This window comes from Chrysochloris asiatica, unplaced genomic scaffold (genome assembly GCF_000296735.1).
Source record: "Chrysochloris asiatica unplaced genomic scaffold, ChrAsi1.0 scaffold00213, whole genome shotgun sequence".
Taxonomy (NCBI): Eukaryota; Metazoa; Chordata; class Mammalia; order Afrosoricida; family Chrysochloridae; genus Chrysochloris; species Chrysochloris asiatica.
Genome location: NW_006408731.1, coordinates 4,075,721 through 4,101,526, shown reverse-complemented (window position 1 = coordinate 4,101,526; position 25,806 = coordinate 4,075,721). Strand labels below are relative to the sequence as shown.

Genomic DNA, 25,806 nt, shown 5'->3' with positions numbered 1-25,806 from the left:
ACTGGTCTCACTGAGAGCTAGTGGTGGAGGCTGGAGGTCCGCTTCCGGACACTGCGGCACCATCAGCTGCCTCGCCAGTAGTCATCGTTCCCGTTCTACCGGCAGCTCTCCAAAACAAACCAGAGAGTGAAAGACGCAGCGTGGGAGTACGAAAATATTGTAAAGGAATTGTTACTAAAGTTCTCTAGGAGTTCCGCCTCTCCTTGTCGACCGAAACCTGCGCCTAGTGCTCAGCACCATGGACAGAGCCCATACCGCCTGTTCCGGGCGCTTAGACGCGGCATGTTTCTGGCAAATCTGGCAATGTTTTGACAAGAATGGTGAGTTAAAAAAAACCTACATCCACATTAAGGTGTAGATGCGGCTATGCGCCCGCCCTGCTGAAGCACCTAAATTTCTCCTTCCCGCACTTTTTTCTGAAGGGAAAGTTGTTTACCTGCACTATTACTGCAGTATATCTAACGTCTTTGAGCTGGTGTTGCTCATCCAGATAGCAAGTGAGAATTTAGAATGAGTGGAGGGACTTACCTCCCCTTCCCAATCAATGTTTTTGTAAGTATGTATCATATATTTATGAATGTGTATGTATGTTGTTAAGTGCTGTCGAGTCAGTTCTGATTCATAGAGACCCTCTATAGGGTTTGAGAGGAGCAGATGATAGGTTTGAACAGCCACACCAGTACTCCATATGTATATATAGGTGTATATGTACAGGTACATGTATATGTATGAGGCTTTCTGCTCCCATAAAGATGTACAGGCTTGGAAAACCTACATAGGTTTGCTATGAGTAGCAGTTGAGTTAGGGCAATGGGCTTGGTTTGGTAGCATATATAAGGAGCTCTGGTGGTCCTGTAGAATAATTACTGAAGTGCTAACTACAAGGTCAGTAGTTCAAACCCACCTCTGGAGGACATGAGGATTTGTGCTCTCATGAAGATTTATAGCCTTGAAAACCCCATGAGTTGGAATGACTTGATGACAGTGAGTTTGGTTTTTTATTTATATATTTCAAAAAGTTTGTGGAAAAATTCCATTATTTTTTAATTTAAAAATTTCCACAAACTTTTTTGAAGCTTCCTCATATATTCAAGTATATACAGATTACATATATGTGCATATGCATTCATATATGATGGGGCCTCAAAAAGTTAGTGGAAAAATTGAATGAAAGGATAATGGAATTTTTCCATGAACTTTTTGAAGCCCATATATATTTCGTTGTTGTTAAGTGCCATCAAGTCAGTTCCTACTCATAGTGACTCTGTATAGGGTTCACAATCCAGTGAACTGCAAGCCACAAGGTCAGCAGTTCAAACCCACCAGCTGCTCCTTGGAAATTCTATACAGGGTCCCTATGAGTTGGAACCAACTTGATGGCACTTAACAACAACATACACACACACACACACACACACACATATATATATATATACATATCTTACAGACTGACAGCTATCTGAACCTTAAATATGCTCATTTTAAGTCAGTGACTTTGTTATAAACCCCCAGTTCTTTCAAAGAGTGAGTAAATAATTTTATTAACCTTCAAAAAAAATCCTCCCACCCTCCAAGGGAAAAATAAAATACTACTTGAAAAAAAAACAGAACTTCTTAATGCTTGCTTTTTTTTTTTTTTTTTTTTTTTTAAGCAATTAAAGAAGCACGAAGCAAATCTAGAAAGTTTGATTTAGCTCTGCAAATTGTTCATTTGTTTTCAGCACACAAAATCTTTGGGTTGGATTTTATTCAAAAACTCATGTTTATTCATTGATTAAAATTAATGCATATGATAATTGTTTATTTTCTAAATCTAAACCTAGCACAAATTATTTCCTCTGAAACTTGTGTTTACTATTAAGAGCTATGTCTTCTATGGGCAGATATTGGCACTTAGTTATTGGGATAGCAAAGAGCTGTGTTCATGGGGATTTTATAAATTGTGAAATGAAAGACACATTTAGATAAACACGAAAATGCTGTATGTTATTCTAAGTAAGTTCTGTATGTCTTCTTGCATTTAGAAAAAGGTTACATAGAAGACAAGGAGCTTGATGTTTTCTTTCATCACATGTTGACGAAACTGGGTACTGATGTAAGTACTTGCACCACTAGGCATTAGCTTAAGTGCCTCTTAGTGAAATATAACAAGCGCCCAAGTTTTATGTTGATTTGTACCTATTAATCCCATCTGACCGCTTATCTTCCTTTCATGCGTATACTTTTTATCCTTTTCTTAGCAACACAAAGGGATTTAGGCAGGTTTTATAAAAGGTATGGCTGTAACATTAGATATACTGGTCACTGAATTTCCATCTAACATCTGTCATCACAATAGTAAGATTTAAACAAGTTTGTTTTGAATGTCCCTGTGGTTATGTCTCTGCTATAGGTTTTAACCTGGAGATAAGGTTCAGAAGGGTGGAAAAATGCTTAATAGTTTCAAGCTTCTGGGTGTTTAGTGTATCTGATACTTTTTTGGTAGCAAACTGTCAACAAAATCATTTAAATACTTTTTCATTATTCATTTTATTAGAAAAGAGTTACAGATTTATTAGAGAATGGCAAATCAGAGCCCATCTGTCTCAGATCTTTGTTGCTCCATCTCTTTTCTATTTCTCCTTTATTCTAACTCCAATCTGAATCACAATTTTTATGTCTCTGTCTCTTATGTCTTTCTGTATTATTTTTTCCTTATTTTCATTTCTCTCATCTCTCTCCCTTTCATCCTCTTACTCTATCTTGTATTTTTCTCTGTCTGCCTGTTTCTCTCCACTGTCCCCTCCCCATGCAGCTTACAAAGTGATGGGGTAGCAGGCATGAAGGATGAAGAAGTATACCACTTCTTTCTTCTGGTTCAGGCCATTCAGATGAACTTCTATTTATCCTTCATTTCTGTGCTTAGATCAGTTATGAGCACAGCCAAGGAAGCCTCCTCCAGATGATGTTTGTCTTCAATCGGCTGCCCAATATCACACACTGTCAGCCCATAGATAACACTCCCAGCCTTGACCTCAGAGCTCCCACTGGTTGTTACAAATGCCAAGAAGGCCCAGAGGATTCCAGGACCCCATAACTCTTGACATGTTTGGTCAAGCATGGATAGGTATATTAAAAAAAAACCTAAAAACTGAAGGTAATATTATTTGAAGTCTGGGAATATACTGAATGGTCAGCTTCTGAAAATCTAAATTCCCCAGAGGCTTAGAACTTGGAATCTCTTTTAGCAGTAAATCCTTGCTTTAGTGATTGGAAACAAGGAGAATGGTTACTGCCGGTGTTAAAATCGAAAGTGTCTTATTTTCAGTTTTAGGGGGTGGTTACACAAACACAGAGGTCTGCTCTAAGCTGATGACAGTGTGAAATGGCTTCTAAGGCTTTGGCCAAATTTAAAGGAATTGTTGGCATTGTTGACAGCTGAGGGATATCATCTCTTACATCTTGGATGCTCTTCTTACTGCCCCTCCCAAGATCCCACACATGGACTAACCCACTCACACAGCAGAGACAAACATGATCCTTGGAGGAAGGGAGCTAGCACATGACACACCAATGTCCTGCACCATTGTGTTCAGTGAAGAGTTCTTGTGGCCAAGGCAATGAGCTTGGAAGGTGCAAAGTGGAAATCAAAATTTGCTATATTTGCTAAAATGCAGATTCCTGGGTCTAATCCCCTAGGTATTTTGGTTCAAAACATTTGAGGCCTGCTTAGGATATTGCATTTTGAAATAACTCTAAGTCAGTTTGCTCTCTTTTCACCCTCTGTCCTGGGAATGGTAACTATCCATCAGGAAGAAGATTCTAATCAAGCTAGATTTAGAGAGCTGCGGCAGCTGCCCCAGGTATTTGTTTTAGCACAGGGTTAAGGAAAGAGCTTTTGGAGCTAGGGTAACATTTAGGTTGTTTAAACTGTTAACTGTAAATAGCATTATCTACCACTGGTTCCCTTTTAAGATACTGAAGCATTACCCTGGGTGATGGTAGTGGTGGTGTCTAGTTACAGAGACATTAATTTGGATAACCAGGATTGAGGAAATGTTTCCTAATTCTGAGTATATTTCCTACTCAGTATTGAGCCCTGGTGTGGCGCTGTGGGCTAATACATCAGACTACAAAGTCGTTTGAATGGCAAGGTCGGTGGTTCAAGCTTATCAGCTACTCTTTGGAAACCCTATACAGGGTCGCTATGGGTTGGAATCGACTCATGGCACTTAACATCAAAAACAACAATGAGCCATACCTGTTGCCATTGAACTGATTCTGACTCATAGTGCCCAATGGCCATTTGTTTTTGGCAGTAGATTGCCAAGGCTTTCTTCTGAGGTGTCCCTGGGTGCACTCCAGCTGTCAACCTTTCAGTTAGCAGCTGAGCATACGAACTGTTTGCAGCACCTTGGGACTCGGTGTAATGAGTAGACCCTAAGAAAAATCCTTAGTAATAGGGCAGAACTTCAGAAATAAAAGCCCTTATAGCTGAAGGGCTGTCACCATTTGTTTGGGACACCTACTTTTTCTTTCTTTCTTTTTTTAAAGTATTACAGTGTTTATTGATAGATGGGACACCTGTGTTTGATGAGTGGTGCCCAAGCAAGTAGAGAAGTGAGCAGCCAGGGAGGCCTCAAGGGTGAGGCAGCCCCACACTTAGAGTAGCAGGCAATTTCTCATAGGCCTTAATAGCTGTCTGTTCCTTTACTGATTAGCAGGTCACAGAGACCCCAGAAACAGGGAATGTGAGGTTTCTAACAGCAGGCTGCCTGCTAGTCAATCTCAGAAGGCAACGAGCCTGCTTGTCACCTGCTCTTCACAACCTCCAAGTGGATGGGTGGAGTCATTGCTATCGCTGGTGTTCTTTTGTTGTTGTTTTGCTTTGTTTTGGTTTTTTCTTTTCAAATGCTTGAACTTGGCCTCTGAACTGTGTCTAAATCTAGCCAGCTCATTGAGAGCACTTGTTTCCCTGGTTGTACATACACACATATACAGATTGTTCCATATCCTGGTCTCATCTTATGTGAGACCACAGAGGGTCTCACATAAGATGAGTTGCCTTGGGGTGATGGGGGATTACATAAAAGGAACCCCCTAGCTCTTTCCTCATGGTTAGAGATCTGAGAGGACCAAAATCAAGACTCTGTATCCTCAAACTAGAGGTAGCTTATAGAATCTTGCCACAGCATCTTCACCTTCATACTTCTTTAGTTTGGTATCTAATTTTCCCACAATTTAGACTATGGTAGTTATCTTCCTTTTAGAATACCCTACCCACAATAAACAATCATTTGTTTGTTCCACAGATACTATGCTACAGAGATACAAAAATGATTGTCATCCTGTCAGAACTCTTAATCTAGAAGGATAAACTGAAATGAAAAGTGAAGCATTAAATGATTTCCATTGTACGTTTTCTGTATGTTACAGGTTTACACACATACACCCAAACACAAAAACATACAGTTTATGGTGCTTAGACCAGAGAGACTCATCTTTCTATTTAGTGGAGTGTCACATGATGAAACTTGATTGGCTGGAGATTCTGGAGTCTCAAAGTAGTTGCTGACCTTCAGCCTATTGTCTCTGACTTTCCATTTCAGAGATGCTGTGACATACGCAGGAAGGACCACTGGATGTGGAGGCAGAAATCTAGTGTTCATATTCTACTACTGCACTTACAACTGTGTGACATCAACAAGTCAATTAAACTGCCGGGTCTCAATTTTTTTTGTCCATAAAATAAGGACAATAATATTTTAGCTTACCTATCTTACAGGGACAAGATGAAGACCCATAAGACAATACAAGTGAAACATTCTTTTTAGTTGCAAAAGTGTCCATTGTATACATGCTTCTATAGTAATATGGTGGACCCCTTAGGCTATTCCTTAAACCAAAACCCACTGCTGTGAGTCTATTCTGACCCATAATGACTCTGTATGGGGTTTCTAAGGCAGTACATTTCTAATGGAGGAGAAAGTCTCATCCGTCTTCTGAGTGACTGGTAGGTTTGAAATCTACTTACAATCAGCAGTTCCGTGCTTATCCTACAGTGCTACCAGGGTTAACTGAAGCTTAGTCTCTAAATTGTTGAAAAAATGTTTACTGTCTAAATCAATATAACTATCAATGTGATTTCAACTCTGCAAAAGAAATTTTCAGGCCAGAGCAGCCTTTGGAGGACTCACTAATTCACATGTACCACCTTCTCATGAATAAGGAGGTGCTCATCCAGGGGTGACTGTCCATGGACAATCAGCTCAGGGACCTCCTGACACTCACTCAGCCTTATACAATTAATCCAAACATTATTTCTCATTTCATCACTTGAGATTTTATTTGTAAATCATGAATGTCTTTTGATGTATATTAATTTAGGAAGGTATTAGTTTTTTTTAACTAGGTCCTTGGCTATTCTCCATTTATAAATATCAAGTAAACACATTTAACATATTTACAGAATCAATCTACCCAGAATCCTTTTAGTTTCTAAATATAGAACCAGAACCATCAATAGAGTAGATGGTTAAATACCCAAATCCATTTAATTAATACACTGTCTTGGTCATGAGTGCTAGTGATCAAAGTTTGGGTTTGCTTTTTTGTTTTATTGTACATATTAAATGCTATCTTTAGTTATTAGTCATATAACTCTTAGTTGTTTGCAAAAAGACTCACCTTCACTGCAATTTATTCCAAATTAAGTGTATTCTTCATTATCTGGCACCTGTGGGGGCTATGTTGTTGTTGCTAAGTACCATTGAGTAAGTTCTGACCTACATAGGATTTCTGAGGAGCAGCTGGTGAGTTTGAACCACTGATCTTATGGTTGTTGTTGTTAAGTTGTTAAGTGCCGTCAAGTCGGTTCCGACCCATAGCGACCCTGAATAGGGTTTCCGAGGCTGTAAATCTTTACGGGAGCAGATCGCCTCATCTTTCTCCCGCGGAGCAGCTGGTAGTTTCGAACTGCTGACCTTCCGGATCGCAGCCCGATTCGTAACCACTACGCTACAGTATTTATCCTACAGTGCCACACCAGGATTTCAGTGGGGGCTATATAAGCTACTAATCCCTTCACCTCTCTGGTGAAGGGATTAGTAACTTATATATTTATATTATAGCTCACCTTTCATCCATTTATCATATTCTAAAGGTGTTGAAGAGCAAAGATGTCAGCTTGAAGACTAAGGTGCACCTGACCCAAGCCATGGTATTCTCAATAACCTCATATGCATGCAAAAGCTAGACAGTGAATAAGGAAGACCATAGAAGAATTGATGCTTTTCAGTTAGGGTGTTGGAAGAGAATGCTGAAAGTGCCCTGGGCTGCTAAAAGAACCAACAGATCTGTGTTGGAAGAAGTGCAGCCAGTGTGCTCCTTGGAGGCCAGGATGGCCAAACTTCATCTCTCATACTTTGGACATATTGTCAGGAGGGACCAGTCACTGGAGAAGTATATCATGTTTAGTAGTAGAGGGTTGCATTGGCAAAGTGGCAGCATCAATGGGCTCAAGTTTGGCAACAATAGTGAGGTTGGCCCAGGATCGGGCAGTGTTTTGTTCTGCTGTGCATAAGGTCACTGTGAGTCGGTACTGACTCGATGGCACCTAACACCAACCAGAAGAAAGGTGAGGAGTGAAATAAAATGGAGGTATAATTTCATTTCTATACTTCCTGGCAAAAGTTTGGGTATGGCTGGACAGGAAAGAGGTCCACACTATTGATCGCCATGAAACTTGGGGGGTTCTCTATATTTTCAATATCAACACCAACTCTGAAAAACCCAAAACAAGCCAGTTACCATCAAGTTAATTCTGATTCACAGCAACCCCATGTGTATAGAACTACACTTCTTGTTGTTAGGTGCCATCAAGTTAGTACCGACTCATAGTGACCGTATGCCCAACAAAACGAAACACTGCCTGGTCCTGGGCTTGAGCCCATTGATGCTGCCACTTTGCCAATCCATCTTGCTGGGGGGTCTTCCTCTTTTTCTCTGACCCTCCACTTTACTCAACATGATATTCCTTTCCAGTGACTGGTGTTTCCTGACAACATGTCCAATGTATGATAGATGAAGCCTAGCCATCCTGGCCTCCAAGGAGCACTCTGGCTACACTTCTTCCAACACAAATCTGTTTGTTCTTTTGGCAGCCCATGGCACTTCCAATATTTTTCTCCAACACCATAACTCAAATGCATCATTTCTCCTACAATCTTCTTTATTCACTGTCCTACTTTTGCATGTAAATGAGGTTATTGAGAATACCACGGCTTGGGTCAAGCACACCTTAGTCCTCAAGTTAACATCTTTGCTCTTCAATACTTTAAAAAGATCTTGTGCAGTAAATTTGCCTAATGCAATACATCATCTGATTTCTTAACTGCTGCTTCCATGAGTGTTAATTGTTGATCTAAGAAAAATGAAATCTTTGACAACTTCAATATTTCCTCCATCGATAAGAATGTTTTTCATTGGTCCAGTGGTGAAGATTTTTGTTTTCTTTACACTGAGATGCAATCCATACCAAAGGCTGTGCTCTTTGATCTTCATCAGTAAATATTTTAAGTCCTTTTCACTTTCAGCAAGCAAGGTTGTATCATCTGCATATCGCAGGTTGTTAATTAATGAGTCTTCCTCCAATCTTGATGCCATGTTTTTCTTCATATAACCCAGCTTCTCGGATTATCTGCTCAGCATACAGGTTGAATAAGTATGGTAAAAGAATATAACCCTGTCACACACCTTTCCTAATTTTAAACCATTCAGTGTTCCCATGTTCTGTTTGAACAACTACTTTTTGGTCTATGCACAGGTTCCTCATGAGCATGATTAAGTGTTCCAGAATACTCGTACTTTGCAATGCTGTCCATAGCTTGTCATGATCCACACAATCAAAGGGTTTTCAAGGCTATGACCTTTTAGAAGCAGATTACCTGACCTCTCTTCAGAGGCACCAAAGCATACAAAGCCAGGTGATACAAAGGGATCCAGTGCTTACACCTATGCTCACCACATCATTTCTACCTCACTGTCATGACCCACCTCCATCAAACGATTGCTGTACACTCACTTTCTTCAGTGGTGAATCTATGTCAGAGGCCAAGTCCCAGGGTAATTATGCCCTGGGACACTCCCAGGATAGCACTGTCCTTGTTGACAAAGGTGCTCTTTGACTTTCAAATCTTCAGGATCTTATCATATTTAAAGCATCCTGTTATCTAGCCAATTGTCATAACTGACCATGAAGAAATCCCAGGACAAGACACCAAGTTCTCCTTTATGTTTGAACCATTTCTCATGTATAAATCCCTTAATTTTGGGCTTTAACAATTCTCTTGGATACTATCATTTGTAGTAACAAAAAGGTGGGGTGGAAAGTGCCCCCCACATCAAAACACACCCCATATCAAAAGTGCTTTCAGTCTTGTTTTACCACTTGCCCATAAGGTTTTAAGGTAGACTTATGTAAATATCATGGTATCATGGCAAAGGATTGGGTAATGTTTTGTTCTTTTGTTCACGAAGTCACTATGAGTCATGGCAACAACAACAGCCAGCTGCATCGCACTCCACCCCTCTCTGACCTATTTTCTAATCAGTCAAATGGAAGTCAGTACAAAGCCTCTGATGGAGGGCAAAAACCAGATCCCCACAACCTTATCATATCCCTAAGCCCCAGAAGAGAATCTGACACACAGTAGGCACTCAGTAGATGCTTGTGGAATGAATTAATAAACCTAAGAATGTAATAAATGATAAACATAGATTCAGGAGTTGGAGTCGAGAGAAAAAAAATGCAGAAAGAAGGTTTTGAAATGATTAAAAATCCCTCTTTTATTATAGAAAAGAAATCAAACACTCAAGAGAGACTTTCTGTTTAAGCTAGTTGGTAGAAGAGTTTGATCCAGAACCAGGTCCATCTCCCTGTATGGAACTATTCTAACGATATGGTCAATATTAAGATGTAATGCATAAGTAAATAGTATCTCCTCTAACCTCAAAGAGCTTATTAAGCAGCTGCTGCCCAGTTGGTTAGGACTCCTGTCAGCTCCATGTGTGCCAGAATAGAACTAGGCTCCCTAATGATTTCAGTGTCTGGTTTTTGGGAAGTGGATCACCAGGCCTTTCTTCTGACTCAATCCACCAGCCACTCAGTTAGCAGTGAGAATGTTCACCAAGTGCACCACCCAAGGCTTCCCAAAGAGTTTATAGTCTAAAGAGAGAAGCATAAGAGGCAGCCAGGCAATATTCTTGTCATCTGCAGTGTGTCTGTTTTGTTCCTGGTAATCCTCTTTCCACATTTCAATAGCAACAAGGTCATCTGGGTTTTCTACCTCAGGAAAAGGGCCCTGCAGAACAACAGTGCACCAAAAAGTTGAATTTAGCTTTTGATTTTCAAAATATTGTTGAAAATCATGGCAGAAAGGAGGTGAAAAGGGCAAAATCTCAAAAACTTGACTTCCCAGTACTAACAATCATAGTCAGATTATAAATAATGCCATAGATCTTCCTCGTGGATTTGTCATTAGTGAAAAGCTGAAGATTTCTAGTCTAACTCCTTGAATAAAATGCAGTGAGCACCGTGATTCCTTAGGTCTCCCCATGGCATAAATACAGACAAGTCTGCTCTGCATAAACAGCAAGTTCTTGACATAGGATTGTGTGTGACAGTTAAGGTTTGGTGTCATCTTGGCTGGACCTGGATTCTCAGTGGTTTGGCAGTTAAGATGTAGTCATCTCCCATGATGAGATTTAATAGAATGTAATCACTTCCATCAGATGTAACCTAATGTGATCAACCCTCATCTGATGTAATGATTCTATGTGTTCTAAATCCTCACTTCTGTGATGTCAATGAGGCCAGCTGCAATCTACAGGATTATATTGCATCTTGAGTCAATCTCTTTTGAGCTATCAAAGGAAAGAGAACTGAACAGAGAATAAGGGACTTACTGCCCCCAAGAAAGAAGAGCCAGGATTGGAGTGTGTCTTTTGGACCTGCGTCCTTGTTCTAAAGCTCCTAGATCCAGAGAAAGATTGATGCCAAAATGGATGGACATCTCCAAGGAACGATAGGGCTACACATGCTGAAAGGAGACAAGGACCTTTTCCAGACCCAACAAAGAGAGAAACCCTTCCCCTAGAGCTGGCACTCTGAATTTGGACTTCTAGCCTCTTGAACTGTAAGAGAACGAATTTTTGTTTGCTAAGGCATCCATTTGTGGCCATTTTGCTTAGTAGCAGTAGACACCTAGGCCATGGTGTTAGTTGACAGGCTGGACAGACCTGTTGGTGTTGCCATGCTGCTGCTGTCTCCCTCATACCACCACCTGCAGGAAGCCATGTCTGTTGGTCAGGTCCTGCCAGACAACTTTTAATGATGTTAGGGAGTGAATCATCATGTCCCCATTCTCACAGAAGCATGATGGAGGGCCTCAAGAAGTATGATGTCAGGTAGGTCAGAGAAGCAAGATATTTTGGGATGGAAACCCTGAAGTGTTTTACTGTAAAATTGATCTAACTTCTTTCTTCCCCTTAGGATTGGGGTTTGGGAAAGCCTCTACCATTAGACTGACAATATGTCTGCATTCATCATCAAGTTCTCCCAGAAGTCTGGAGACATCCACCAGCACCAGCAGATACTGAAGCCAGTCAACAGCTCCACTCTCCCAAGCCCTTCTAACTAAGAGCTGGAGGGCCTGGTTTCAAGGGTTGGGTGATAGCATTAACATGAACGATGGAGTCATACACCTTGTAATCAGGCACGACTTGAGATGAAGTGCCTTTCAATTTCTGCATCAAAGTTTATTCTCCATTGTTGATTAGCTATGTTCCCACTCTTTGTAATAATCCTGCCTTCCACTGATGAACAGTTTAATGTGTGGAATGGATTGTACATGGAAGGGAGATGTGACATCTTTGCTAACTCAACAATTACTTTTATTTCATTCTTAATTACTTACCCCTGCTAATTTATTTTTTTCTCAGAGAGTACAAGGAGCAAATAAAGAAAATGAGCTTATGACAACCTGAGGTTTTATAGAAGAGCAGCATCATTCACTCATCAATAACATGAAATCTCTGATTCTTGGGACAAAAATCTGTATGTCAATTGCAACACAGTCTTGTTACAACCAACTATATTAAAATCTTCAAATTCATTATTTCAGCACTTTGGTCTCTAAGCTTCTCTCCATTCATAGTTTAGAAACTTGTATCTGTAACTCTTGCCTGTTCAGAATTCTGATTATTAATTATTTGCTCAATAAATCTCCATCACCACTTCTTCTTTCCCAACAGGGTATATTAAGGGACCTGTTTTCCAGGTTAGAATAGCATAATTATTAGCCTGTGTGCTCAGAATATTTGCTATCCAAACTTCATTTTGGAGTCCTGGTGTAGCATTGTAGGATAAACACTGCACTGCTAACCAGAAGGTTGGTGGTTCAAACTCACCAACCGCACCTCTGGAACCCTATACAGGGTCACTATGAGTTGTAACTCACTCTATGGCACTTAACAACAAAAACAAACTTCAATTTTGGAATGGTGGTTGTGGTTGTGAGCCACGGTGTTGGTTCTGACTTACAGAGACCCTATATAGAGTTTTGGAGGCTGCAAATCTTTATGGGAGCAGAAAGCCTCATCTTTCTACTGAGAAGCAGCTGGTAGAGATTGGAACCACTGACCTTGTGGTTAGCAGCCCAACTTGTAACCCACTATGCTACCAGGGCTCTTTCATTTCTGAACTACAAGTGGCTTTAATGTGGTTTTATTCGGCCCATTGCAGGATGCCATCATGGAAGAAAATCTACAGAAAGTAAAACAGCAGTTTATGACTACCCATGATGTCTCTAAAGATGGTCTTATACAGATGAAAGAGGTACTTTGCATGACTATACCTTTCTTGGACTGTAATTTCCTCAGAAAGATAATGAAAACATTACATTTTGATTGGGAAATTAGAATATCCTTTAAGGTAGCGTGTTTATTGTAACATATATTCTCTTTGTTGTTATTGTTAGTAAGTGACATGGAGTCAATTCCAAGGAGTGGCTGGTGAACTTGAACAGCCGACCTTGTGGTTCAAACTGACTTTGTAGTCCAGCGCATTAGCCTGCAGCACCACACCAGGGCTAGGTATTATATTGTTCTCTGGACTCCTGCTGTGACCTTAGAACCACAAGGTTAGCACTTCACACCCATCAACTGCTCCTCAGAAATCCTATGCAGGATCTCTATAAGTTGGAACCTACTCAACAACACTTCATAACAACAATGTTGTTCACCATAGAACCAAAACCAGCGAAGCTTGTTGTTATTGTTAAGTGCCGTTGAGTCAGTTCTAACCCACAGTGACTCCGTATAGGGTTTCTGAGGAATGACTGGTGAGTTTGAACCACCAAAATTGAGATTCAAATGGACCTTGTGATCTAGTGCTTATCTGACGGTGCCACACCAGGATTCCAGTGAAGCTTATATATGTATGTATAAAGAGAGGTTTATATCAAGGAAATGGCTCAACAGTGTAAAGATGGGCAAGTCCCTGGGTCAGCTGTCAGGCTGGAGGCTCCTGACTCATGTTGCTGCAGGGCTGATGAACCAAGATCAGCAGGTCAGATGGCAGGCAGGCAGGCAGGTTGGGCAGGTAAGATGGCCGACTGCTGATGACTCCCAATATTATTAAGCAATAAAGCAAGCCACTGGCTCAAGTACAAAGAACTGGAGGTCAGTTGATGAGTCAGATACAGAATCCATACCCAGCAAAAAGCAAGCAAGCTTTGCCTGGGTGTTCAGTGTATTGGGAGCAGGTCATACTCTTGAGAAAACATCTTTTCCATTGATTAGCTGCTCATAGCTGATCTCATCATGGGGGACTATTGCGGCCTAAGTGTCAAACACTGAGAATCCTGGCCCAGTCGACAGAAAACTGTAACTATCACTCATATATACAGCTAGTAAACTTCATGTACAGCTACCACGTCTGTCAGTGAAGGCTTGTGAAGGCTTACCTTTTCATTTTTCAGTATGTGAGGGAAATTTTCATCCAGCTGCTTTTCAACTATTTCCTTTGTGGACTTGTGTGATTCTTCCTGTTCTGGAATGCCAAGTTATTCCTCTTCATGTTATTCCAACATGAATCTTAGACTTTCTTTAGATTTTTTAAATCCTTTTTTCTGCTTGCTTTTCTATTTTAGCAGTATTGAGAGATTTGTCTTCCAGCTCGCTAGTGCTGGATTCCATCTCTTCAGTTCTACTCCTTTGCCCTTTCAGAGTATTGTCCATTTTGGATATTTTATTATTAATCATTTGGACCTCTTTTTGCATGTTTTGAATAGTTTCCAATGCTGTATCTATCTTATTTGATTGTTCCTTTAGTGCTTTTCTGCCTTCTTCCTTATTTTTATCAAACTCTCTGTGAAGTATTTGGATGCATCTCAATATCATTTTCCTGAATTCTTTCTCAGGCATTTCCAAAACCTGCCCTCATTCCAATGTGATGTCTAGGATTGCCTCCTGCTCATTAGTCAATGATGCTGAACAGCAGACTAAAAAGAAGAGGTGATTCAATATTTTTGAAGTAACCACCTCTTCTTTTTGATCTGTCTAATAACAAGAAGTACACAACTTTCCATCATTTTTTGGGTTTATCAATCAGTATTTATGCCTGTTTTATAATTGAGGAAGTGCGAAATGGTAGACCTTGCAGTTATTTGATGCAACAATTGTCTCTTTGCACAATGTCTGTCTCAAATTGAACCTAGACATAAGGAAATAACTGACAGTAAATGAGGTTAAATTTTAGTATCAGATCCCAGAGGAGGTTGGAAAGATCTATCCATGAAATGCAGTAAGTGCTTAATAGAATTATTATTTTAGATGATATGCTCATAGAAGGCAGATATCCATGATGCTGCATATTTACTAAGGGTGCAATAATTTGGAGAAGACTCAATGAATCAAAGAATGGTAATGAAGGATGAAGAACAGCAAGCTGGAGTCTTCATTCTGAGATCCTAGCCTTTATGCACTGGATGTCCCACCATGGCTTTCATCCATGGAAAAAACAAAACCATACACATTGCCGCTGAGTCCATTCTGATCCATGGAGCATTCCTTAGTTGGACTCTAGTCCTGGTGTGGTTCTGTAGAATAAGCACTGGACTTATAACCAAAAAGCTGGCAGTCCAAATCCAACAGTTGTTCCTTGGAAACTCTATACTGGATCTGTATGAGTTGGAACCAACTCAAGGGCACTTAACAACAAGTCAGAATTAGAGAGTGCTATTTCTTTTTATTTCTTTAGCTTGCCAGCATGTTCTTATCTGAGGATGAAACATTTCTTCTGCTCTTTCGCCGGGAAACTCCCTTGGACAGCAGCGTGGAGTTTATGCAGGTAAGTGTTTGGTTATGTCTCTGTAGGTGGAGAAGGTTGAGATAAGGCCAGGACATTAGCCACCCCCTATGTCTGCCACCCATTTCGCTAAGCCCCTAAAACCAAGGGAAGATGCCCTCAGTGATAAGCCAGGACTTTTGGCTCCATATCTTACTGCCTTCTCAGAGATACTAGACATTTTGTCTAAGTTTTAGAGAATGTCCTGGTTTAGACAGTGCCCAATATGACACCAACTGTCCCTTCCACAGCACTTTCTACTCAGCAGTTCAATAATTCATTGCTATGGCCACACAGAACTCAGATACCATACTCACAGTTACGGAGTATATTAGGGAATTGACAGATTACAATGCAGAATCAGACATGCTCAGCACACAGTTCTTCCAGTCAAGACAGATCTTTTAGGGCTGCTGAAAAATGCCAAAGGACACTACACTCTGATGTAAGCCTCAGCACTGGACTATAATAAGTTCAGTTTGAACCACAAGTTTGGTGATAAAGCTCACCAGCCACTTCTCAGAAACCCTATACAGGATCACTCGATGGCACTTAACAACAATGATGTACCTCCTGGTGTGGTATTGTAGGGTCAGCACTGGACAGTGAACCACAAAGTCAACCGTTCAAACCCACCAGCTGCTCCTAGGAAATCCTATCCAGGGTCACTATGAGTCAGAAGCAACTTGATGGCACTTAACAACAACAACAACAAATGTACCCCCTGGCCCAATGGAGGTTATGTAAAATTGGGCAAAATGCATACAAGAAAATTCACAGGAGAAATTTGAATGGGCAATAATATATGCTGATAACAACAACAACAACAAAAATGAAAATTTAAACACCTCACTTTACTGAAGTGTTAAAGATTTTCAGAGATTTAACACAAACAGGCTGAGTTGGCAAGGAAGCAATGCAGACTGTCAGCCATGCTCTGTTGGTAGGTTGGGCACTGGAATAATTTTTCTGGGAAGCAACTGTGCAAAAATGTATCAAGATCTTTTAGCCTTTCATTATACAAAGTGCTAATTTAAACAAATATAAAAAACTTAACCCTTTGACTAAGTATTTTTATTTTTCCAGGCATTAAAAGGACATCACCAGAGATATAGACACAACTTTTCTGTATAATTTTCATTAAATGTTGCACTGTTAGTTGAAAGTGAAAACGACACAATTGTCGAACAATAAAGGAAAAATTAAGTAAATGATGATACATTTATATGATCTTTTCATTCCACAAATATTATGAGCATCTGCAATATGCCAGACATTGTTGTAGGTGCTGGAGATTTATCAGAGAAATCCCACCATGGAACGCTGCGTATCACAAAAGATCAGAGTAAATAGAATTCATTGTGAAACAACAGAACTATATATGCACTGTTATATGCAAATATTCCCCTGAAAATTCTACCCTCAAATATACAAGACAGTAAGTAAATGCATACAAGAAAAAATAGTTTTTTTTTAAAGTGGCAGGATTTCAAGTGATTTTATTTTCTTTGTGCTTTTTGTATGTTCAGTTTTTTGTAAGATTATTATTATTTAACAGTTATTTTCAAAGTAGTTTTAATTCTATCTCAAAATGTTAACAGAAAATTTTGAATAGAAAATACAAATAGACCATCCAGAGTTCTAACAATATGACCCTCAATTCAGTTTTGTCATATATAACAGAAAAATGATGGAAAAGAAATAGATGTAATGAGGGACTATTCTCTCTGGGGGAGAAGTTTTTAGAGATTATAATTTTCCTAAATGTTTTGTCCTAAATTATTTGAGGATGAATGGATTCATGGTTCTTGTGTATTTCAGATTTGGCGCAAATATGATGCCGACAGCAGTGGCTTTATATCAGCTGCTGAGCTTCGAGTAAGTGCTGCTGGGAACTGCTGTTGAATGAAGATGGGTTTTTCATCACTGGGAATTGGATATATGTGTGTATGATGAGTTGGATTTCTGCTGGCCCAAGAAACATGGGCTAGAAGTTTTTCCTTTTTTTAAAGCATTCATATTTTAAGAAGTGTTAGAAAGTGAAAATGATAGTTTTTTCTGGAAAAGGGACATGGTTGAGGATTTGTGATGTATTTTCATGCCTCGAGTTGTTTTCTGGGTTCTTGAGTTCCCTTCAAATAGTCCTTCAGTTATGGATTTACTGCTTGCTAAAAGTTCTGGTGTGGCGCTGTAGAATAAGCACTGGATTCCTAATTGGCTGTTCAAACCCACCAGTCGCTCCTTAGAAATCTTATAGTCACTATGAGTCAGAACTGACTCGATGGCACTTAATGTCAACAAAAGCTTTTTACATCATCTTGAAAACAAATGAACCACAATTCTTAAAAGAATTGAGAGCTTTAGCTTATTTGCTCATTTTATAAACTGTAACTCTCTTCTTGTTGCCACAGAGCTTCCTCAGAGACCTCTTCCTGCATCACAGAAAGCCCATTTCAGAGGCTAAGTTGGATGAATACACTGGCACTATGGTAAGTAGCTGAGTCACTGCAACTTCTTCATGGTCTTCCCAGGGCCCAGAAATGGAGCCTGGCACAAAGTAGGTGCACAAGAAATATTTGCAGACTAAGTGAACTGCATGAAAAAACTCAATTGTAGAAAAATTGGCTAAAATGTAGCTGCTTTTGTTTCTCCCTTGAGACTAGACTGCATGCATCGGGGAGAGGAAGTTATTTGAGGAGACCTGGAAACTCCAGTCAACATAAGGTTAACAGACACCAGAACCCAATGTTATAGAAGCAAGTAAGCAATCATGGTCAAACAATGGATGGCTCTACTCATTTAGCATGCTAATTTAGTGTAGTTGAGAGTCAGATGAGGAGTGCTTGCATGTGTGCTCCACTTCCACCACTTACTAGCTAAGATCTTGGGAAATTGTCATGCCTCTCAGATTTATTTCTTTCGTATCTAAAAAAGATGAGATGCAGTAAATTCCAGCTGATGGCAACCCCATGTGTGTCAGAGGAGAACTGTGCTCCACAGAGCTATCAATGGTTAGCAAAGCCTCTGGATGGACCTGAATCTTCAACCTTTCAGTTAACAGATGCCAGCCATGTTAACTGTTGGCACCACCAAGGGACTCCAACATGAGAATTACATTGTTGTTAGTTGTCATTGAGTCAATTCTGACTCATGGCGACCCCATGTGTGCAGAGTAGAATTGGTCCACGGTGGTTTCAAGTTTGTGACACTTCAGAGCCAGATCTCCAAGCCTGTCTTCTCAGGCACCTCGGGTAGCTTTGAACTGCCAACTTTTCAGTTAGTAGTCAACTATTTCACAATTTGTAAAACCTGGGGACTTCTAAAATGGGGATTGTTGTTGTTGTTAAGTGTCATCGAGTCAGTTCTGATCCATAGCGACCCTGTATAGGGTTTCTGAGGAGCGGCTGGTGAGCTTGAGCCACTGACCTTGCAGTTCAAAACGACTTTGCAGTCCAGCACATTAACCCACAGTGCCACACCAGGACTCCTAATGGGGATTGTTGTTGTTGTTGTTAAGTGCCATTGAGTCAGTTCTGACCCATAGTGACCCTGAACTGGGTTTCCAAGGCTGTAAATCTTTACAGGAGCAGAAAGCCTCATCTTTCTCCCGAGGAGCAGCTGGTAGTTTCGAATTGCTGACCAAAACACTCTTAATTATTGTGAGGAGACAATGTGAGTTGATAGACTCTGAATAGTGTCCAGAACACCATCAGTGGTCAAGACATGCTAGTTCTCATTGTAATGGCTGCTGGGGTTCTTGTTATTATTTCATTTTCTCTTGTGGAAGCCACATCTTCAATAACACTTGATACTGTTTCAGTGTCCCAGCTCCCTGGAAAGTGATGGTATAGGAGAGATGGTGCTTGAGGTGAACTCCTTCTCTTGTTTCAGTGTCTACCTTCATGCCTTTCTCCAAGTACTTGTCAATAATGTATTAAATTTAGTTCCTCTACTTTTCCTTTCCTTACTCCCCACCCAAAACCACCCAACCCCCAAGCCTCAGGTGTGTGTCTCATGCTCATCAAATTCTACAGGTGTTTTAACTTATGGACCAAGAGTTTGCTGGTAAAGGTTCATTTCTTAATGGATTGTTACATTGATTATAGAAATAGTTTTAAACAGGGGCATGTTAAGGTTCCCTACGGCAAATAGTTTTAAACAGGTGGGGATGCGTATCACCATGACAAACACAAACAAACCAAACATGTTGCCATCAATTGTGACTCATGGTGACGCCACATGTTACAGGGCGGAACTGCTCCACTGGGTGTCAACACATTTTAAGGAAAGCTCCATCTGTAGACCAGGACATCATGATTGGTAGAGAGGGTCAGCAATGAGGGAAGTCCTCAGGGAGATGACTGACACATGCCAGTCAAAGCAATGGATTCATCATGAAGATGGTTCATGACTGGGCGACATTTTGTTTGTTCTGTTATCTGTAAAGTCACTATGCATTAGAGCTGATTCAATGGACGCTAACAATGATAATCGGAGTAGAAGCAGATTGCCAGACCTTTCTTCTGTGGTAGTGCTGGGTGGGTTCAAACTGCCAACCTATAGGTTAGTAGTCAAGCACAACCATTTTTGCCACTTAGAGATCTAACCACTAAGTTGGTGGTTCAAACCCATTGGCTGTTCCTCTGAAACCCTACACAGGGTTGCTGACTTGGAACCAATTTGATGGCATTTAATAACAACAACAGCAATGAAGAGACCTATATCACTGCAAAGAAACTATAAATTCCTGATAAAATGTATAATACTAGGTTGATCCATTTAGACCTGTAATAAGTGTTTTCCAAATGCTGAAAATGATTTATAACAACTTCTCTACAGTGTTGGCATTGTTCAGGCTATTTTATACTTCTGATGATTGAGGCTCAGAATGGGTAAGTGACTTGGACAAGGTCAGCCCCAACTTGAATTTTTAAACTCATGGGAAAGATCAAATAACCAAGAAAGGTTTTGCTATCTGGACAAAGGCACCAGTTAAACTTGAAGCTGAGCTCTCCTTGCTTTCCTGTGGACTCTGAGCACTCTGCACCCTGCCCCCAATCAAGGGAAATCTGGCCAGGGAGGAAAGAAAGTGATGTTGACCATGGTAACTTGTAAATGGCCTAGATAGGAGGGAAGCAGATGCCAAGGAGAGAATCAAATCCCAGGACAGGATCTCGATAAAGGAAATCATTTGGCTTCTTACTCTGTTAATCTGTTTTAATTGCATGCAGAATGATGTTTGAAATCCTGAGTAAATATGTGCTCAGCACTAAAGAGTGAAATGGGAAATCCCGTAGAAACAGGAAGCAGTCTCTCAGCTACAGGGCAAACTCTGGGTTCCTTTTGATTTAAGTTCGAGTGAAACCCTCTAGTGAGGTAAATAACATGAAAAAGGAAATAGGATTGGAACTGTGTCAGGGACAGAATAACAAAGAAGTTGCTTTTCTAGTTGAGCATTTAAAACAATAATTTAATAGAATGCTAATTCTGCCAATCATTGTCTTGATTTTATTAACTTAGAAAACATGTTGTACAAAATGAAATATTTTTATTTAGTATTTCCAGTATGTTTCTTTATTTCCCTAAATATCTGTGACTCTGAAGCTCATTATCCACCTCCAGTAAACAATATTGAGCTACTGATTTCTGTCTTCTTAACACAGTTTGGCTGTTTTTTTACCTCCTGTTTTTCTTCACCTGGTTCATTCTTCATGTTGGTTAAGACATCATCTCTCTCTAAAACTTCTATAACCTTCTCAATAGTGAATCCAAATACCCCTTCTAGGTGCCCCTATTTGTTGTTATTAAGTGCTATCGAGTGGATTCCAACTCACAGTGACCCTGTATAGGGTTTCTGAGGCCTTTGTATATGTCACTGTCTTAATACTTACTACAGTCATTCATTTAATTCACTCTATAAATATTCACTAAACTCGTACTGAACGCTGGTAGCATAAAATGTGATGTATCACTCTTATATGGCCTTTCTAGCCATGGTCTTCTAACTACCACCAAATAATTAGGTGGTATCATTAGGTGCCACCAGTCAGTTCCGACTCATAGAGACCCCATGAACAACTGCCCAGTTCTGTGCCATCCTCACAATTGTTGTTATGCTTGAGCCCATTGCTGCTGCCACTGTGCCAGTCCATCTGGGGGGGGGAGGGTCTTCCTTTTCTTGCTGACCTGCCACTTTACCAAGTATGGTGTCCTTCTCCAGGGACTGGTCACATCCAATAACATCTGAAGTATGAGAGATGAAGTCTTGCTATTATGGCTTCTAAGGAGCATTCCGGTTGTGCTTCTTCCAACACAGATTTGTTGGTTCTTTTGGCAGTCCATGGTACTTTCAATATTCTTCTCCAACACCATAACTCAAAGGCATCATTTCTTCTACAGTCTTCCTTATTCAATGTCCAGCTTTCACATACATACAAGGTTACTGAAAATACCATGGCTTGGGTCAGGCGAACCTTAGACTTTAAACTGACATCTTTGCTCTTGAACACTTTAAAGAAGTCTTGTGCAGCAGATTTACTTAATGCAATATGTCATTTGATTTCTTGACTGCTGTTTCCATGAGTGTTGAAAGTGGATCCAAGCAAAATGAAGTCTTTGACAACTTAAATGTTTTCTCTATTATGATGTTATTTATTGGTTCCTTTGTGAGGATTTTTGTTTTATTTACATTGAGGTACAAACCATGCTGAAGGCTGTGGTCTTTGATCTTTATCAGTAAATGTTTTAAGTTCTCTTCACTTTCAGCAAGCAAGATTGTATCATCTGCATACTTCAGGTTGTTAAGGAGACTTTCTCCAATCCTGATGTCATGTTCTTCTTCAGATAATCCAGCTTCTGAAGAAGCTGTTTGGGTGTGACTACGCAAATAAAGGGCTCAAGTGTGGTAACAATTGTGAGGTTGGCCCAGGACTGGGCAGTGTTCATTCGGTTGTACATAGGGTCCCTATGAGTTGGTACCAACTCGATGGCACCTAAGAACAACAACACAAATCTGGCGTCTATTTTTCAGTCTCCATGGTATTCATCACTGGAACAGAGCATTGCCTAATACGAAAGAGTTGCATTGTTCCTTTCACCCTTAAATACAACAATATCACTTTGAGACCTGATTGAAATATTTTTGAAAAGTCTTCCTCATTGGTATCTTTCCTTCTGAGATTCAGCCGTCCAATGCATTTTTCAAAAAAGATGATGCAATGGAGCCCTGGAGATTACAGAGAAACAAAAATTCTTGAATTTCTGCAAAAGCAGGACAAGAAAAGATAGATGATGGTGGTCAGGAAATTACAAGTTAAATTGTTACAAGAGACTCTCCTCCAATGAGTACTTGAGGTATTTTAAATTTTTCATTGAAAAATACCTACCTCTTATACTAGTATTTAGGAGTTCTGGTGTGGTGCTATAGGATAAGCACTGGACTGCTAATCACAAGGTCGGAGGCTCAAACCCACCAGCCACTCCTCAGAAACCCTATACAGGGTTGCTATGAATTGGAATGGACTCAAAGACACTGAACAACATTAACAGCAACAACATACTATTTGCTGTTAATACTTTAACCATAATAAAGGAGAGCTCACTTCATGCAAAGCACTTTCATACATAGCATTTGATTCTTACAACAACCTTATAAAATAAAAACTTTAAACACTTATTTTACAAATGAAAAAAAATTAAGACTTTAACTGGTCAACTATGATAAGAGGTGGAGTGGAAATTCAGACTTCAAACTGTTTTCAATGATAATAATCCGGTATGAATACGTAAATATTTTACAAAACACAAACCCAAAAACCTTTCAAAAGAAGGCTGAGAATGTTCCGCAGAGAGATGAAGAAAAGAAGATAATTTTCATAACATAGTGAAGAACAAGGAGAGGCAAAACATGGTTAGGAGGCTTGGATTCTTAATTTTAAAAAGATAACACTCTGACAGACATAGCAAGATTTATGATCTGAAAAATGTGATTTTTCTACTCATTAAGTCCCTAACTAATCCTAAAAATTGACAACTTCTTAAACACCAAATAGGAGACAAATTAATGAAAGACAATGGGAAACAAGACAGTGGTCCACAAAATTGTTAGAGAGGAGAGCGGAATGCTGATTAGTTTCAGGACAACTGAAGAGGGAGAAGAATGGCTTGTGGTTCTACAAAGCATCTACCTTCTTCCAGAAACAAACAGTTGCCATCTAGCTGATTGTGGTTCCTGGTGACGTCATGTGATGTCAGTGTAGAACTGTACTTCCTAGGGTTTTCAATGGCTGATTTTCTTGTGAGGTGCCTCAGGGTGGATTTGAACTGCCAACTTTTCATTTAGCAGCTGAGTGTGTTGGCAATTTGCACCACCAGGGACTCTCTATAAAGCCCCAGAGGTCACTTAATCTAAACCCCCATTATAAGGAGGGATTCCTGGTGTGGTGCTGTAGGATAAGCACAGGACTGCTAACTGTAAGGTCAGTGGTTCAAACCCACCAGTGGCTCCTTGGAAACCCTATACAGGTCATTATGAGTTAGAATTGACTCGCTGGCACTTGACAACAACAACAATTATAGGGAGTAGGAAAGGGCAGGGAGGAACCGTGTAGATCATTCAGAAGGTCAATACAGGCACATCACACATCAGACCAGCAGCCTTCGTTCACCAGAGCTCTTCTCTTTACAACCCTAATGTCTAAATTAGTTTTATTGTTGTTGATACACCCAACAAACATGAACTATTCAATCATTTCTACTTGTAAAATCCAGTGATATTTTTACATTCTTCGAGGTATACAACCATTCTCATACCTTCACTGACATAAGCTCACTGCTCTAAACTTATCTTTTTTGAGTAACTGTTGTCAGCTTTATCCCAAATAGATAGTTCTTTAAAATAGCAAGCACAATGCTTAAGGTGGTGGTGGTTATGTGCCGTGGAGTTGGTTCTGACTCATAGCAACCCTGTTATAGGGTTACCAAGGCTGTAAATCTTTACAGGAGCAGAGAGCCTCATCTTTCTCCTGCAGATGCTGGTAGTTTTGAACTGCTGACCATGAGATTAGCAGCTCGACTTGTAACCACTATGCTACCAGAGCTCCCTAATGCTTAAGGTAGACCATATCTAATCTTAAGAAAGCTCAGGCTAGCTACATATAGCCACAAGTGTTCTGAATTGAAAATCTTGTTAAGTGCTGTTGAGTGGGTTCCAACCCATAGTGACCCTGTATAGGGTTTCCAAGGAACAACTGGTGAGCTTGAACCACCCACAGTGCGCTCAAGCGCCACACCAGGGCTCTGAGTTATAAATCTAGCAGTGTGTAATTTTTTATGACTTTGAGCTGAGATCCATAAAGTTAGACTCCTGTGAAGATGCTGAGGAGAATCAAAGTGGTCCTACTTTATAAAGGAAATACCTAGGGAATTGTCCTTGGCCAAGACTGTCATTTGGTGTCTCTTTCATTGCTAAATCCTTGTGGCTTTTCTAGTCCTGTGTTCTGTGGTTAAGTAGACTCAGTTTTTGTTCCAAATCATCCCATGGAGACAGGTTCATGTCAATCAAACTTCAAGGGACCAGTTATTGGAAAAACAGGGGCATGAAGGTGAGTTTCCACCCAAAGGTCTGAGTTTGACCAGAGAAGACTGGATGAATTTAATGAGATTTCAGCCAATCTGTTTTATTGTCTTCCCTGATTGATGTTGTTATTATTAGGTACCTTTGGGTGGATTCAAACTCATAGCTACTCTGTTTAGGGTTTCCAAGGAGTGGCTGGCAGGCTTGAACTGCTGATCTGTGGTTCACAGTCCAGTGCTTATCTTACAGTGCCAAACAAGGAGTCCTCCCTACATGATAAAAGTAACTTAAACCTATACAATGAATTGACTATAGATTTTTTTTTAATGTTTTATTGTGAATTATGTGATAGTTTACATGGGAAAACATTAGCTTTACATTCATCCTATTGTATATTGTTACATTACCACAGTTACAATCTCCTCCATGCATCATCAATCAACCAAATGGTATACCCCGCAAGCCTGCCCCCTGGTTGTCAGCACACAGCCCCTCTCCCTCTCTGGGTCTAGAGTTCCCAGCCACTCCATGTCTCCACGTCATCATCTCTGTCTCCATCTCTGGCATCACTGTTTCTCTGGATAGGGTCCCGCACTCCGCTCTTCTCCCTTGATGGTCCCAGGGCCCTCCACCCTTGGACAGCAAAGTCAACCACTCCCCTCCTTTTGCTACAAAACATCTACCTTTACATTTCCAACCCTCACAGTCAGTTCTGACAGTAATTATTCACTATTGTACTACATGAGTGCTATCTACATCTCTTTTCATCAGTCCCACCCAGACAGATTGGATACTACTCAGTGGAGATTTTACCTTCCTCTGCACCCCCTGGATCTAGGCTTCTTGC

At 40.2% G+C, this 25,806-nt stretch overlaps 1 protein-coding gene across 1 annotated transcript in view; it reads left to right on the top strand.

Moving 5' to 3' along the window:
* Positions 1-238: 238 nt before the first annotated feature.
* SCGN (secretagogin, EF-hand calcium binding protein) overlaps positions 239-25,806 on the top strand; it is a 63,994-nt gene continuing 38,426 nt past the window's right edge. Inside the window, exons 1-6 of the mRNA XM_006872887.1 lie at positions 239-320; positions 2,025-2,095; positions 12,782-12,874; positions 15,299-15,388; positions 17,207-17,263; positions 17,797-17,874. Coding sequence (XP_006872949.1) covers positions 239-320; positions 2,025-2,095; positions 12,782-12,874; positions 15,299-15,388; positions 17,207-17,263; positions 17,797-17,874 — 471 coding nt within the window. The remainder of the gene's footprint in view (positions 321-2,024; positions 2,096-12,781; positions 12,875-15,298; positions 15,389-17,206; positions 17,264-17,796; positions 17,875-25,806) is intronic.